The following is a 16,449-nucleotide window of genomic DNA, read 5'->3' as shown; positions in this document are numbered from 1 at the left end:
TATTATATCACCATTATCATGGGATGTGGTAGAGGTTCATTTAGAGGCAGCAGTAGCAGCTGGTGGATAATTGTAGGGGTCTAGTCTAGTGGTTCCAGCATGAATCTGAATATTAAAATCCCTAGTAATCACCCTGATTATCTCATTTGCTTATGCATATAACATGATCACAGAATAGCAATAGTAATAGTATCTTTCTCACAATATCCGCTTCTCGAACCTCTAAACAGAAACGGAATTGAAAGTTGGCTTAACTTATGTCTAGAATATACAAGTATATATATCGTGTTCAGAACCAGTTACCTTTCATTTTGGGTAATGCTTTTTTCCTTAATTATACTTATTTTTTATGCATTTACTTGGATTTATTGTTTCGGTTCAGCAGTGCCTTCCAGTCGTCACACGAAATGTCTTGAATAAATTAAACATTTGTGTAGTGCTTTTGTAGGAAACATTTCACGACCATGTCGGTTCAGGGGAGGAGGCTCATACACACTCCACTCCAGTCTAGTCTCCAGTCTATAGAGTTGCCTCTGCACCTGTTTGAGTCACGAGCCCCAGTGCCAGGGCATTCATAATTTATCAGCCATCGTCTGGGGAGAGCTGAACACTGAAGCTTAGGGCTCGTATCTCTAGAAATTTAAAGTTCTTTAAACTTTCGAGAGACTCTCCAAAGTCATAAACCATTCTAACACCAAATAGCGTCATAAATTTGATTAACTATGATTGATGATTGCCTAATGAGCGAACAAAAGTCAATCAAATCTATGAGAATATAAAATAATAATAATAATAAACAGATCCGTTTCAGCATTGGAAACCCCTCTGACACTGCCGACACTGCCACTGTCCACTGTTTTTAGTGCAATTCCCTTAAAAAAAACTCTACAAATAATGTTATAACTTTGCGAAAACAACAAACAAACAAACACAAGGGGGTGTTGACTTCTGGAGTTGAAAGTTCCGATGTTTTTTTCCTGAGGTTTCTGTTTATTTGCTGATGTAATTTCTACAGGGCATTGCATCAGCCAAAGTTTTGAGTTGAGTTTCCCCCAGCACGAACTTTGCGAAATTGCAATGCGGGAAATGATGAATGTGTTGTGTTTGTTCTTGGAAAAAGGTCAGAGCGTGATTCGAACAGAGAAATCCAGAATAAACATATTCACATCCATAGGTAGATTACAGATATCTTTCGCTTAGTTTTCATTTGGCTTCGATCTCCAAAAAAAGCTTGGAAATCCACCAAAGGGATTCGGCAATTGTGGCAAAGAAGGAAAAGAGGGTAATGAAACTTCTGGCAATGAAACCTCTGGTAATGAAACCTCTGGTAATGAATCCTGTGGCAATTCAACTTTGGTTAAGTTTACCTTTGGCAATAGCGGCAATGGAAGCGGAAGAGGAAATGGTAGAGGCAGAGGCAGCGCAAATGGTGGAACAGGAAGCGCTGGGAGAGGAGGAAGTTCTGGCAGAGGAGGAAGCGCTGGCAGCGGAAGGAGCGGCCAGCCAGGATCATTCGAATCATGATAATGAACGTGATGGTGCTTATGGATGTCATGTTGGCCCCTAGGAGTAGTAGAAGTTGATGGTCTCGTGGTTGGTCGTAACGTTGTCGAATCTGTGGGGCGCCCAGATGTTGTCGTCGGCATTGTTTTTTCGGTTGTTGTTTTCGGTGTTGTCTCTATTGTTGTAGTCTTCACTGTAGTTGTTTTCTGAGTTGTCGGCTTAGGAGTTGTCTTTACTGTTGTGGTCTTCACTGTAGTTGATTTCGGAGTTGTCGGCTTGGGAGTTGTCTTTACTGTTGTAGTCTTCACTGTAGTTGTTTTCGGAGTTGTCGGCTTGGGAGTTGTCTTTACTGGTGTAGTCTTCACTGTAGTTGATTTCGGAGTTGTTGGCTTAGGAGTTGTCTTTACTGTTGTAGTCTTCACAGTAGTTGTTTTCGGAGTTGTCGGCTTAGGAGTTGTCTTTACTGTTGTGGTCTTCACTGTAGTTGTTTTCGTAGTTGTCGGCTTGGGAGTTGTCTTTACTGTTGTAGTCTTCACTGTAGTTGTTTTCGGAGTTGTCGGCTTGGGAGTTGTCTTTACTGTTGTAGTCTTCACTGTAGTTGATTTCGGAGTTGTCGGCTTAGGAGTTGTCTTTACTGTTGTGGTCTTCACTGTAGTTGTTTTTGGAGTTGTTGGCTTGGGAGTTGTCTTTACTGTTGTAGTCTTCACTGTAGTTGTTTTCGGAGTTGTCGGCTTAGGAGTTGTCTTTACTGTTGTAGTCTTCACTGTAGTTGTTTTCGGAGTTGTTGGCTTAGGAGTTGTCTTTACTGTTGTAGTCTTCACTGTAGTTGTTTTCGGAGTTGTTGGCTTAGGAGTTGTCTTTACTGTTGTAGTCTTCACTGTAGTTGTTTTCGGAGTTGTCTTTACTGTTGTAGTCTTCACTGTAGTTGTTTTTGGAGTTGTCGGCTTAGGAGTTGTCTTTACTGTTGTGGTCTTCACTGTAGTTGTTTTCGGAGTTGTTGGCTTAGGAGTTGTCTTTACTGTTGTAGTCTTCACTGTAGTTGTTTTCGGAGTTGTCGGCATGGGAGTTGTCTTTACTGTTGTAGTCTTCACTGTAGTTGTTTTTGGAGTTGTCGGCTTAGGAGTTGTCTTTACTGTTGTAGTCTTCACAGTAGTTGTTTTCGGAGTTGTCGGCTTAGGAGTTGTCTTTACTGTTGTGGTCTTCACTGTAGTTGTTTTTGGAGTTGTCGGCTTGGGAGTTGTCTTTACTGTTGTAGTCTTCACTGTAGTTGTTTTCGGAGTTGTTGGCTTAGGAGTTGTCTTTACTGTTGTAGTCTTCACAGTGGTTGTTTTCGGAGTTGTCGGCATGGGAGTTGTCTTTACTGTTGTAGTCTTCACTGTAGTTGTTTTCGGAGTTGTCGGCTTGGGAGTTGTCTTTACTGTTGTAGTCTTCACTGTAGTTGTTTTCGGAGTTGTCGGCTTAGGAGTTGTCTTTACTGTTGTAGTCTTCACTGTAGTTGTTTTCGGAGTTGTTGGCTTAGGAGTTGTCTTTACCGTTGTAGTCTTCACTGTAGTTGTTTTCGGAGTTGTCGGCATGGGAGTTGTCTTTACTGTTGTAGTCTTCACTGTAGTTGTTTTTGGAGTTGTCGGCTTAGGAGTTGTCTTTACTGTTGTAGTCTTCACAGTAGTTGTTTTCGGAGTTGTCGGCTTAGGAGTTGTCTTTACTGTTGTGGTCTTCACTGTAGTTGTTTTTGGAGTTGTCGGCTTGGGAGTTGTCTTTACTGTTGTAGTCTTCACTGTAGTTGTTTTCGGAGTTGTCGGCTTGGGAGTTGTCTTTACTGTTGTAGTCTTCACTGTAGTTGTTTTCGGAGTTGTTGGCTTAGGAGTTATCTTTACTGTTGTAGTCTTCACTGTAGTTGTTTTTGGAGTTGTCGGCTTGGGAGTTGTCTTTGCTGTTGTAGTCTTCACTGTACTTGTTTTCGGAGTTGTCGGCTCTGGAGTCGTCTTTACTGTTGTTGTCTTAACGGTTGTCGTTTTCGGAGTTGTCGGTTTAGGAGTCGTCTTTACTGTCGTAGTCTTCACTGTAGTTGTTTTCGGAGTTGTCGGCTCTGGAGTCATCTTTACTGTTGTAGTCTTAACGGTGGTTGTCTTGGGAGTTGTCGGCTCTGCAGTCGTCTTTACTGTCGTCGTCTTCACCGTAGTTGTTTTCGGAGTTGTAGGCTCTGGAGTCGTCTTTACTGTTGTAGTCTTAACAGTTGTCGTTTTCGGAGTTGTCGGTTCAGGAGTCGTCTTTACTGTCGTAGTCTTCACCGTAGTTGTTTTCGGAGTTGTAGGCTCTGGAGTCGTCTTTACTGTTGTAGTCTTAACGGTTGTTGTTTTCGGAGTTGTCGGTTCAGGAGTCGTCTTTACTGTCGTAGTCTTCACTGTAGTTGTTTTCGGAGTTGTAGGCTCTGGAGTCGTCTTTACTGTTGTAGTCTTAACGGTTGTCGTTTTCGGAGTTGTCGGTTCAGGAGTCGTCTTTACCGTTGTACTCTCCACGGTTGTTGTTTTAGGTGTTGTCGGCTCTGGAGTCGTCTTCACTGTGGTAGTCTTTACTGAAGTTGTTTTCGGAGTTGTCGGCTCAGGAGTCGTATTCACTGTTGTAGTCTCCACGGTTGTTGTTTTCGGAGTTGTAGGCTCTGGAGTCGTCTTTACTGTTGTAGTCTTAACGGTTGTCGTTTTCGGAGTTGTCGGTTCAGGAGTCGTCTTTACTGTCGTAGTCTTCACCGTTGTTGTTTTCGGAGTTGTAGGCTCTGGAGTCGTCTTCACTGTGGTAGTCTTTACTGTAGTTGTTTTCGGAGTTGTAGGCTCAGGAGTCGTCTTTACTGTTGTAGTCTCCACGGTTGTTGTTTTCGGAGTTGTAGGCTCTGGAGTCGTCTTTACTGTTGTAGTCTTAACGGTTGTCGTTTTCGGAGTTGTCGGTTCAGGAGTCGTCTTTACCGTTGTACTCTCCACGGTTGTTGTTTTAGGTGTTGTCGGCTCTGGAGTCGTCTTCACTGTGGTAGTCTTTACTGTAGTTGTTTTCGGAGTTGTCGGCTCAGGAGTCGTATTCACTGTTGTAGTCTCCACGGTTGTTGTTTTCGGAGTTGTAGGCTCTGGAGTCGTCTTTACTGTTGTAGTCTTAACGGTTGTCGTTTTCGGAGTTGTCGGTTCAGGAGTCGTCTTTACTGTTGTAGTCTTCACCGTTGTTGTTTTCGGAGTTGTAGGCTCTGGAGTCGTCTTCACTGTGGTAGTCTTTACTGTAGTTGTTTTCGGAGTTGTAGGCTCAGGAGTTGATTTTACTGTTGTAGTCTCCACGGTTGTTGTTTTCGGCGTTGTCGGTTCAGGAGTCGTCTTTACCGTTGTACTCTCGACGGTTGTTGTTTTCGGAGTTGTCGGCTCAGGAGTCGTATTTACTGTTGTAGTCTCCACGGTCGTTGTTTTCGGAGTTGTCGGCTCAGGAGTCGTATTCACTGTTGTAGTCTCCACGGTCGTTGTTTTCGGAGTTGTCGGTTCAGGAGTCGTCTGTACTGTCGTAGTCTTCACTGTAGTTGTTTTCGGAGTTGTCGGTTCAGATGTCGTCTTTACCGTTGTAGTCTCCACGGTTGTTGTTTTCGGAGTTGTCGGCTCTGGAGTCGTCTTCACTGTGGTAGTCTTCACTGTAGTTGTTTTCGGAGTTGTCGGTTCAGATGTCGTCTTTACCGTTGTAGTCTCCACGGTTGTTGTTTTCGGAGTTGTCGGCTCTGGAGTCGTCTTTACTGTTGTAGTCTCCACGGTTGTTGTTTTCGGCGTTGTCGGTTCAGGAGTCGTCTGTACTGTCGTAGTCTTCACTGTAGTTGTTTTCGGAGTTGTCGGTTCAGATGTCGTCTTTACCGTTGTAGTCTCCACGGTTGTTGTTTTCGGAGTTGTCGGCTCTGGAGTCGTCTTCACTGTGGTAGTCTTCACTGTAGTTGTTTTCGGAGTTGTCGGTTCAGATGTCGTCTTTACCGTTGTAGTCTCCACGGTTGTTGTTTTCGGAGTTGTCGGCTCTGGAGTCGTCTTCACTGTGGTAGTCTTCACTGTAGTTGTTTTCGGAGTTGTCGGTTCAGATGTCGTCTTTACCGTTGTAGTCTCCACGGTTGTTGTTTTCGGAGTTGTCGGCTCTGGAGTCGTCTTCACTGTGGTAGTCTTTACTGTAGTTGTTTTCGGAGTTATAGGCTTAGGAGTCGTCTTTACCGTTGTACTCTCCACGGTTGTTGTTTTCGGAGTTGTCGGCTCTGGAGTCGTCTTCACTGTGGTAGTCTTTACTGTAGTTGTTTTCGGAGTTGTAGGCTCAGGAGTCGTATTCACTGTTGTAGTCTCCACGGTCGTTGTTTTCGGAGTTGTCGGCTCAGGAGTCGTATTCACTGTTGTAGTCTCCACGGTCGTTGTTTTCGGAGTTGTCGGCTCAGGAGTCGTCTTTACCGTTGTACTTTCCACGGTTGTTGTTTTAGGTGTTGTCGGCTCTGGAGTCGTCTTCACTGTGGTAGTCCTTACTGTAGTTGTTTTCGGAGTTGTAGGCTCAGGAGTCGTCTTTACCGTTGTACTCTCCACGGTTGTTGTTTTCGGAGTTGTCGGCTCTGGAGTCGTCTTCACTGTGGTAGTCTTTACTGTAGTTGTTTTCGGAGTTGTAGGCTCAGGAGTCGTATTCACTGTTGTAGTCTCCACGGTCGTTGTTTTCGGAGTTGTCGGCTCAGGAGTCGTATTCACTGTTGTAGTCTCCACGGTCGTTGTTTTCGGAGTTGTCGGTTCAGGAGTCGTCTTTACTGTTGTAGTCTTAACGGTTGTCGTTTTCGGAGTTGTCGGTTCAGGAGTCGTCTTTACCGTTGTACTTTCCACGGTTGTTGTTTTAGGTGTTGTCGGCTCTGGAGTCGTCTTCACTGTGGTAGTCTTCACTGTAGTTGTTGTCGGAGTTGTTGGCTCTGGAGTCGTCTTCACTGTGGTAGTCTTTACTGTAGTTGTTTTCGGAGTTGTAGGCTCAGGAGTCGTCTTTACTGTTGTAGTCTCCACGGTTGTTGTTTTCGGCGTTGTCGGTTCAGGAGTCGTCTTTACCGTTGTACTTTCCACGGTTGTTGTTTTAGGTGTTGTCGGCTCTGGAGTCGTCTTCACTGTTGTAGTCTTAACAGTTGTCGTTTTCGGAGTTGTCGGTTCAGGAGTCGTCTTTACTGTCGTAGTCTTCACCGTAGTTGTTTTCGGAGTTGTAGGCTCTGGAGTCGTCTTTACTGTTGTAGTCTTAACGGTTGTTGTTTTCGGAGTTGTCGGTTCAGGAGTCGTCTTTACTGTCGTAGTCTTCACTGTAGTTGTTTTCGGAGTTGTAGGCTCTGGAGTCGTCTTTACTGTTGTAGTCTTAACGGTTGTCGTTTTCGGAGTTGTCGGTTCAGGAGTCGTCTTTACCGTTGTACTCTCCACGGTTGTTGTTTTAGGTGTTGTCGGCTCTGGAGTCGTCTTCACTGTGGTAGTCTTTACTGAAGTTGTTTTCGGAGTTGTCGGCTCAGGAGTCGTATTCACTGTTGTAGTCTCCACGGTTGTTGTTTTCGGAGTTGTAGGCTCTGGAGTCGTCTTTACTGTTGTAGTCTTAACGGTTGTCGTTTTCGGAGTTGTCGGTTCAGGAGTCGTCTTTACTGTCGTAGTCTTCACCGTTGTTGTTTTCGGAGTTGTAGGCTCTGGAGTCGTCTTCACTGTGGTAGTCTTTACTGTAGTTGTTTTCGGAGTTGTAGGCTCAGGAGTCGTCTTTACTGTTGTAGTCTCCACGGTTGTTGTTTTCGGAGTTGTAGGCTCTGGAGTCGTCTTTACTGTTGTAGTCTTAACGGTTGTCGTTTTCGGAGTTGTCGGCTCAGGAGTCGTATTCACTGTTGTAGTCTCCACGGTCGTTGTTTTCGGAGTTGTCGGCTCAGGAGTCGTATTCACTGTTGTAGTCTCCACGGTCGTTGTTTTCGGAGTTGTCGGTTCAGGAGTCGTCTGTACTGTCGTAGTCTTCACTGTAGTTGTTTTCGGAGTTGTCGGTTCAGATGTCGTCTTTACCGTTGTAGTCTCCACGGTTGTTGTTTTCGGAGTTGTCGGCTCTGGAGTCGTCTTCACTGTGGTAGTCTTTACTGTAGTTGTTTTCGGAGTTATAGGCTTAGGAGTCGTATTCACTGTTGTAGTCTCCACGGTCGTTGTTTTCGGAGTTGTCGGCTCTGGAGTCGTCTTCACTGTTGTAGTCTCCACGGTTGTTGTTTTCGGAGTTGTCGGCTCAGGAGTCGTATTCACTGTTGTAGTCTCCACGGTCGTTGTTTTCGGAGTTGTCGGCTCTGGAGTCGTCTTCACTGTGGTAGTCTTTACTGTAGTTGTTTTCGGAGTTGTTGGCTCAGGAGTCGTCTTTACTGTTGTAGTCTCCACGGTTGTTGTTTTCGGCGTTGTCGGTTCAGGAGTCGTCTTTACCGTTGTACTCTCCACGGTTGTTGTTTTAGGTGTTGTCGGCTCTGGAGTCGTCTTCACTGTGGTAGTCTTTACTGTAGTTGTTTTCGGAGTTGTCGGCATGGGAGTCGTCTTTACTGTCGTAGTCTCCACGGTTGTTGTTTTCGGTGTTGTCGGTTCAGGAGTTGTCTTTGCTGTTGTAGGAGCCAGTGGGCATCCCGGCAGGAAAGGATCGAAGGCACAATAGAATGGATATGTTACGCCAGCCGTGTCCGTCTCGTCAACGATTTGCCTAGCGCCACTTCCTTCCCGATCTGCATGGGCAGCATAGTGCAGGGCAAGAAAAAGCAAACTTCTCAGGATATTCTATATTTTCGAAAGGAAAGGAGGGGATATATAGTGTCGTTGTGCGAGCGGATCCTGACTTACCATTGGGACGGTTTCAGCGAAACGATTGATTTCTTGAGCTCAAGCCGAGTGCTTATATAGGAAGTACCATGGGAGTTGGTATGTTATTTCTCTGATAAGCTCTGTCTATGGTTCAAGTTTAAGGTTCAACAAAGGTTGAATGGAGCCATACATGCCCTTAAGATTAGTTTTTAAGACGTCTGTGCAATTAAAATTCCATAAAGGAAAGGTATTTTCGTAAGTGAAGAAAGCTCAGCTTTCCCAGGGCATTGTTTTCTTATCAATAAGGCACGAAAACGTTTTTTCCAGCTATCGATTTTACGAGTATGTACTTTGGAAGCGCAATGATTTCCTGTAATACTCACTCATTCCCTCAGAATAAAGAAATAAATTAAAGAAGAGACTAATTAATCATTCAAAATCAAACGATCTTTCGGTCATCACAGGATTGCTAATGGCCACACTTTCTAAGTAAAACACAAGAAACAGTAGAAAATGAACTATCGAGGAGTTGCCTGGAGGACGAAGAGACACCGTACTACTGAGAGATCATTTGGGAGCACATTCTGAATTTTGTTGAAATTGTAATTTGAAGATCAGGAGAGATCAGAGATTATTCATTCATTCAATAATTATATAATGATCAACTCCGCGGTGGCGGTCTTGGCTAAGGCTGAATTTCAATAAAAAAAAATTATGTTGCCTACTTTTGCTACGGAAAATAAATGGCGCCACTTATGGCGGCAATAAATAGAACCTAAAATATTCGATATCAGTCTTTTATTCAAGTATGTAATGGTATCGATCCCAGGTCATCTCTGAGGCGCGGAGTTCAAATGTCAACTCTTTTAGCTTTCTGTACTGATTTTACTGCCTGTGATTGGAAGAAAATCCCTAATTTCATAGTGTGTTTATCAAGGATCAAGGATTAAGGATATTTTTTCCATTATATGAAACTTGTTTTCTCTGCTATTTGTGGGCAGAGTTGGGTGTGCTGTGATCTCATGATCAGATACTCTCCCAGGATCGTGAGGCATCCAGACTAATGATCGGAAGCCAAAATCTCAATTACGGTAAAGGTACGAGTATATTCCATTAATAGTTAATAGATCTACCATTACACTTTTCCCTCGAACTCGTAGATTAACAAATTTGTGGCTCAATATGCCTTGTCACGTTGTAGTTTCGTGGCAAACACGTGCTTGATGAGATCTTCAGCCTTTTTTCTCCCGATTCCACACTCCCATACGCATCAATGAGCCCAGGATTAACCCGCTGTGCCATTTATCAAACAATTCGTAGAGCTCATTGCACTTATTGAAAATTAATACGGTTTTAAATCCCACAACAGTGCAGAAATCAGCACACATGCTCCCGGCTTCCCACTCCCATATATCCACCCCTCTCTCTCACTCTATCTCTGTTCCTTCTCTAACGATAATCCCGCGAACAAGGCATTTAGAGCAGACAGAGGGGGATATAAACTCAGCAGACATCTGTCTGTGGATGAAAAAAAGGATTAAATAACAATATGCGATTGCTAAATTTGATCAGAAATCAGCCAAAGACTTATGGCTGTGCAATGTAGGTACCTTTCACCTAAAGCTCCACTCCCCCCTTAGAATCAATATATTTCTGGTATTTCCCATCATTAGATTTCATATATTTTCCTTTTAATTGAGAAAAATTACATTTCAATAGCAACAAATCAAGCAAATGGAAATCAAATGAATAATGTGTACACAGATTTCGGTGGCCCTGTGGTTAATTCGATTAAGATTTCTACAACAACACTAAAACACAATTTCAGGGAATGCGGGTAAACGAATCGGAATACTTTTCGAATGCTGGAGAGGCCATTTAGATGATACATATATGTATATCCTGAATACTCGGAGAGGTCCTCAAAGGGAGGCTCCTTCGACTGTTTTCTTGATTGGATTAATTATAGCCCCTCCTTCCCGTATTTCACACTGCAATTACAAGCAGCCAACAAATGATTTAACCCTTTCTGAAATCAATATTAAATTACATCATATTCCAATAGAAATTTCATAAAAATGCTGCGCACTGATTGAAACATCGTTGCCCTCATCGTTGGGTTCTGTGCAACATCAGCCATTCCTCCCTTCCGTTCCCCATGCCACTTGCCACATGTCACGAGAGTCCATTCCCCCATTGCCTCAAGTGTAGATTAAGTTTGGCGATAAAGTATCATTGAATCCATTGAATATTTTGTGCTTTTTGTGGGGTCGATAGTTCTATAGAATGAACCATCATTCCCCCTCTTACGAACTCCCCCTGGTGACGTTTAGTAATTGGCTACGAGAACAAAAGCTTAAGGAGGCACCCTCATCGCATTAGAAATGCAACTGTTCGGCATGGAAATGGTTTATGGAGCCCCCCATTGAATGAGATAAAGTTTTCACATAAATCTTTCATTTAAATCATGGGAATATGTGTATCGGAAATGATCCTTTAGATCTGCGTACCCCTTATAATTACAGAGCTGCCAGAAATCAGAAAGGAACTCTAGAATGGAACTCCCTATCGTCAGCTGTGGTCCAAGCCATAAATTAGCCAGAAAATATTGTTTGGGAATGAAAGGTGTGAAAGGTAAAAGAAAGGGATGGTTTCCCTTCACGTTCTCCCTTCCCGTAGCGTAGTACGTGTCAAGATCGGCAGCTGAAAAACCATTTCTTCGAATCAAAATCTTACTCCTTAAAGTTAGGGTTCAATGTCCTCTCTCGTTCCATGGCTTTCTCTGTCTCTCCGTCTCCGTCCCCGTCCCTGTTTAAGCTATAATGACAAACCAATTACCAGTAAAAGACCTGGAACTTGGACATGGACTTGCATGGTCTTTTTGGGGCACGTAGTCCAGGCAGTGGCAGGCGTTGTGCGGCCTGCCATCATGATTGCGCAACAAATTGGACAAACGACGCATGTCACCCCTTTTAAGGATGGAAAACACAGTTAGAGCCATCACACAGGCCATATTTGAGACAGTGACAAATGTTTGAAACTGAAATGCAATGAGGACGAGATATTGTGCGTGAGGCTCTAATGTTTATGCGTTTGGAGATTACCAGAACTCTGTAGTTCAGGGAAACTATGAAGAGAAGTTCAAGCTTACTCTGGTGATTATTTGAGGGTTTTCCTCTCAAGTTCAGCCTTGACTACTAGCTATATTGTAATTATCTTGAACTTTATGCAATGCGGATTTTCGGAAGGTATCTTCTTGCTCAAATCCCAATCATTATCTCCGCATAAACTCTCCATTTGATGGCGTGCGCTACTGTACTCGGGGTTCGGTTGTTTTCAATCCACCACCAAATGCAGGAGGCTGCTGCTGCCACAGCTACTCCCGAATGGGATGACAACCCTGGACTCTGGTCTGATCCAAGCGACAACTGTGGCGCCTGCGCAGCTGCTGCTGCTCTCGCACTCCTACCTCTCCAAATCTAGGGAGCACGACGCACTCCATCTGTCTGTCTCCTTCTCTACGGGTATTATGTGTCGCCTCTTTGTCTGTAATTTCACGCAATGGAGAGCGAGCGGGATGTCTAGTGTGTGTGTGTGTGTGTGTGTGTGTATGTAACTGCTTATTGATCGATCGACTCGATATCGAATTTTTATTGTTGTTTGTCATTCCAGAATGCGCCACCATCAAGCAGAAGCAGCAGCGGCAGCAGAAACGGCAACAAAAGGGGCGAAGGAGGGCGGCGAAGGATGGGTATGGGATGGGATGGGTCATTGTTCCAAGGGTTTTTCTGCTTCTACTTCATTCCGGGGGTTGCTTCTCCTTTAGTGCAATTGCAGTTTTAATGTTACTCATTGCGGAGGGTAGCTTTTTGGATCAACCCTTAGCTACTACCATTTCGATTATCATCGCCTGGGAAATAGGCAGCAATTTACTCTAGAGTCCGGGATTCGGGTTTCATTTTTGTGGACTGCACATCTTCTCACCATTAGAAAAATGTTCCCTTATTTGTATTACTTTTTGTAAATTTTGATTCCAAAGGGAAATGCACATCAAGTTCATTGATTTTTTGCATGTTTTTCCACACTTAACTGCTATTGTAGCTTATCCAGAGATTTGTTTTGAAGATTTATTGGACTTAAGAGCGAGAGTTGTGGCAGGAAGGGCTCACAGATGAGAAATGTGAGCGAAAATCTAACCAAAAGAAGCTTTAGATGGGATCTGAATGGGACCTCTGCAATTCCCCTCCCTTTTACACCCAAATTTGTGTAGTTTTCACTCTCCTCTCGTCTGCATTAAACGCATTTCATGATCATGTAACCCATTTAGATAAACGATCGCCTCATTTGTAACCCAATGCCCATGCGGTGATTATCACCCACTGACGATCTCACGCACCCTCTGACCACCGGAGAGAACCAGAGAGGGCTGGTGAGAGAGTCCGTCCTACATGCAATGGTTAATTGTTTTCTCCTTTCGCTGGCACTGCTGCATTTATGAGGCAAAAGAACCGCCCACTGGGACATCTAGTGTTAATTTATGGCACACCTAAAGGTACACACACCTCGTGGCTTCACAATGATGTATCGTTAGAACAGGCAACATATCACACGAGGCAGCTGCCAGAGCGCAGCCCAAGTCAAGCTTTTGTTCAGACCTGGGCTTACATAAAATACAGAAAGACGAACGACTGGTTGAAGCGGGTCTATTGTACTGACATTATTAGATTCGCATCGCTGGCCATATTAATTGTTGTTGCCCATGTTCGTAGTGCAACACAGACAGAAACACACAGAATGAATGAATGGTTCATTGAGCACCAGGCAGCCAGGGGCCCACAGAGGCCCACAGAATGCAACTGTCATTAACAGGAGCGGATGCAGTACCTATGTATCTCCATTTCTCTCGCTCAGATCCGTCCCTGTCTCACCGTTTGCGTTTGACATTCAAATTTGGTCAAAATGTCATGGGGTTCTGGGCTAACGCTTGCTCCGAGGTCTGGGCCCCAGAGTTTACAGCCGGAAATTCTAATTGTTGTTGAGGTTACACATTACAAAAACATACCTACAAAAGATAGAAAAAACAGTGGTTTCAGAGCGGGGGCAGCGGAGCACTATATTCTCAGGACTTACCTGTACTCCAATTGCAAACTGCAACTGAGAGCAGACTCTCAGTCATTCGCTCTCTCTCGCTCTCTGGGGACTGGAAATGCAAACAAACATTACATTACTCCATTCCAGGATCGACAACCTGCAGGCGGGCAGACAGGCAGGCCTGGCCTGGCCTGGGTGGCAGGGTGGATATCGATTTTTAGTTGCAATTGCAGTTGCCACGGGCTGCCGCATGCCCCATACCTCCATGCCACGTCCCTGCCGTTGGGGTAGTCTCTAGTCTCAAGTTCGTCTGCCAATTATTTGCCGCTTATTAGGAGGAGTCCCCGGGAAGAGGCCGAGCAGCAGCAGAAGCAGCAGCAGCAGCAGCAGCTGGTGCTGGTTGGTGGTGGTGGTGTTGGCAGCACGTGACTACTGCGTTGCGTTGTCCATTGTTTGCATTTTGCATATAGTACCGTGCCGTACCCCATAGTACTCCCAGCTCAGCCCAGCTCAGGGTGGTTACCCCTACTGGACTGCGTGTGGCATGACTTTGACGGGCAGCAAGATACACACACAGCAAACTCAAGTGTTGCTTTAATGTTTGGGCCATTTACATGAAGTGGAAGGAAGCCACCCCCGAGAGTAAATCAGAGCCAAAGCCACACACAGCAGGCAGGCAGGCAGGCAGCAGGCGTTGACCAGAGACCAGGGCCCGCGCTAAAGCTCTTTTGTGGGTCCCGTTGGGTGGTGGCGGTGGTGGTGTTGCTGCAAACCCGTTCTTAATCCTTTCAAACGTAAAATGCAAAGCCAACTGCGGTCGTCGGCAAATTTTCCAGCGAAAAACAAGGGGTGGCCGACCGGTCAGGGCCAGATTTGTTCTTCCACCAAGCCGTATCATTGCAAATTTTCAAATAAACTATTGAAAATCTCACACTTTTTGTCAGCGCGCTGCAGCGGTGAAAAATGCGCAAAAAACAGCAGTTCTATCATGCCATCCCGCTTTGGCATGTGCAAAGACATGTGTATGCATGTTTTTTTATTGGTTATGTTTTTGTCTTCTCTTTGGTTTCCATCTTTCCGCCTGTCGAGTCCCTGTAATTAAATTGTTTTAACTATTCAATTTCACAGTCCTGCACAGTACTAATAGGGCGTCAAGTATTAGGTCAAGGACCGGCGCACTTACATTTCCTTTAACACGTTTAATCTTTTCGCGGGACAATGTGTGCCGACAAGAGAAAAGGCGCGCGCGGCTTAGAGTTTAATTATGTACATAATGTACATATTTGCTTAAGCACACTAATTGATTATTCAAAATGCGTTGAGTACGTTTTATACACCACTTTTAAAATAAACTACGTACATCAAATTACGCGCACCACAAAGTTCTGCAGATCAAACAGACGCCTAGAAGGAGGAATGTGCCAAGTGCACTGGTGCCATCCCGCTCTTGCATCAACTTTTCGTTTCTTTTTCTTCCCACCTTCTTCTTTTTCTGCGCGGCGCGGACGACTTTCACGTGTTTCGAGCTAATATTGATTAAATTACAATTAAAAGCACAAATTAAATGAAATATTATGAAACCCCAATAATTTCAACCCCTTACCGTTCGATTAAGAAGGTTAATCACTGAATTCTGAACGTTTATAACAATTTTGTGATAAAACGAAAAAAACGCCGGCCACTTTCTGGAAAACGGGTGAAGTGAAACTCGCACTTCGGTTAATGTTCATCGCAACGTGTTTAGATTTAGATTTGTTTGTCCTCCAGTGGCGGCTAACAATAGTTTCAACGAAAATCTTTTGTTTCATACAAAAACAGCAACAGTAAGAAAATCGGTAAATGAAAGCAAATCACATGAGTGCATTGGGCGTGGGTGTGTGTGTGTGTGTGTAAGCTGAGGCAGTAGAAAACGCGTGTGCAATGTGCTTTGATCATGTCATTTTTGCAATTTATATATTTTTGTTTGGCTGTTGTGTTGTTTATCTTCATTAATAACCCATATCGATTCGTGTATGAGTTTTGTTTATGCCATCGGCTTCGGTGCAAGTGCATAGGAAACCACAATTACTAAATGGGCAATTTGCCTCATGTGTAAATTGGTATGTTGATATCAATATTTTGTAATGATTTACATATGTAATTATCCAGTGCAGAAGACACAAAGAGGCAAATTGTTGGCTATTTCTACTCCCTACCGTGCCCCCTTTACCCACAGAAGAGCATCATCAGTAACAAGGTATAGTAAACATAAGGTGGAGGCAGCCCTGCTCTCAAAACCCCCTGTCCCTTGCGGCTCTACCTTATATTTAATACACCTTGATCATCAGTAGCTGCTCATTGAGTGAAGTGTGTGTGTGTGTGTGTGTGGGGGTGAAAAGGAGACGCAACCCCACAGCAGAGGGCTTCTCCGTCTTTCTTCACGCTTGCATGGACACGAAAAGCGAATGCTACCGACTGCGACGTCAACTGTCAGAAATCAATGCAGTTATCCTCTGCAGCAGCAGCAGCAACGGAGAAAACAACAAAAGCCACCATTTGGCGCTTTGTTCTTCCGTTTGTTTTGTTTGTCATTGTAGCAGTTGGAAGTGTATGTGTGTTATTGTTTGTCTGTGCTGTTGTCCCTGTCCCACCTATGGACATGGATAGGGTGTAGGCAATTTTCGGGCGCGCTTGCAAGCTCCCACGGGGATGCAATGTCAACGACAAGAACAGCAAAGCGAAACGAGGATGTAATAAAAACAAAGAAGAGACACAGGAAAAATGGCACTGAAATCGAATTTACAGCCTTGTCAATGCATTCGCATTGCCTCCACCCTCCCGGGGGACACGCCCATAACAGAATGTTATTGCAATCTAAATGGTTTTAACCATATTTCCGTTATTTGTTTGCAGGATTTTCGCAGTCAGGTTGCCTGGCAACCCTGGGCAAACACTGTGCAACCTGCAATCAGTTTTAATTAAGTTACAAGTACCACCGCCCGAAGGAGAAGGAGACCAGCAAACAAACATTCCATTCCATTCGTTTTCGTACGACTACGAGTACGAGTACGAGTAT

General features: G+C 44.3%; 1 protein-coding gene across 1 annotated transcript; it reads right to left on the bottom strand.

The window, feature by feature from the left end:
* Nucleotides 1-1,196: 1,196 nt before the first annotated feature.
* On the bottom strand, nt 1,197-8,690 carry LOC113566408 (mucin-2). Its single transcript, XM_026991851.1, has 3 exons — nt 8,687-8,690; nt 1,869-8,227; nt 1,197-1,790 (listed from the first exon to the last, which is right to left on the bottom strand). The coding sequence occupies exons 1-3, from the start codon at nt 8,688-8,690 to the stop codon at nt 1,197-1,199; spliced, it is 6,957 nt and encodes a 2,318-aa protein (XP_026847652.1).
* Nucleotides 8,691-16,449: the final 7,759 nt, after the last annotated feature.

The sequence above is a fragment of the Drosophila persimilis genome, unplaced genomic scaffold (assembly GCF_003286085.1).
Source record: "Drosophila persimilis strain 14011-0111.01,24,50 unplaced genomic scaffold, DperRS2 tig00000686-arrow-arrow-pilon, whole genome shotgun sequence".
In the NCBI taxonomy this organism is placed as follows: Eukaryota; Metazoa; Arthropoda; class Insecta; order Diptera; family Drosophilidae; genus Drosophila; species Drosophila persimilis.
Note: the sequence above shows the minus strand (reverse complement) of the source record. Positions and strands in the feature narration are given on the sequence as shown.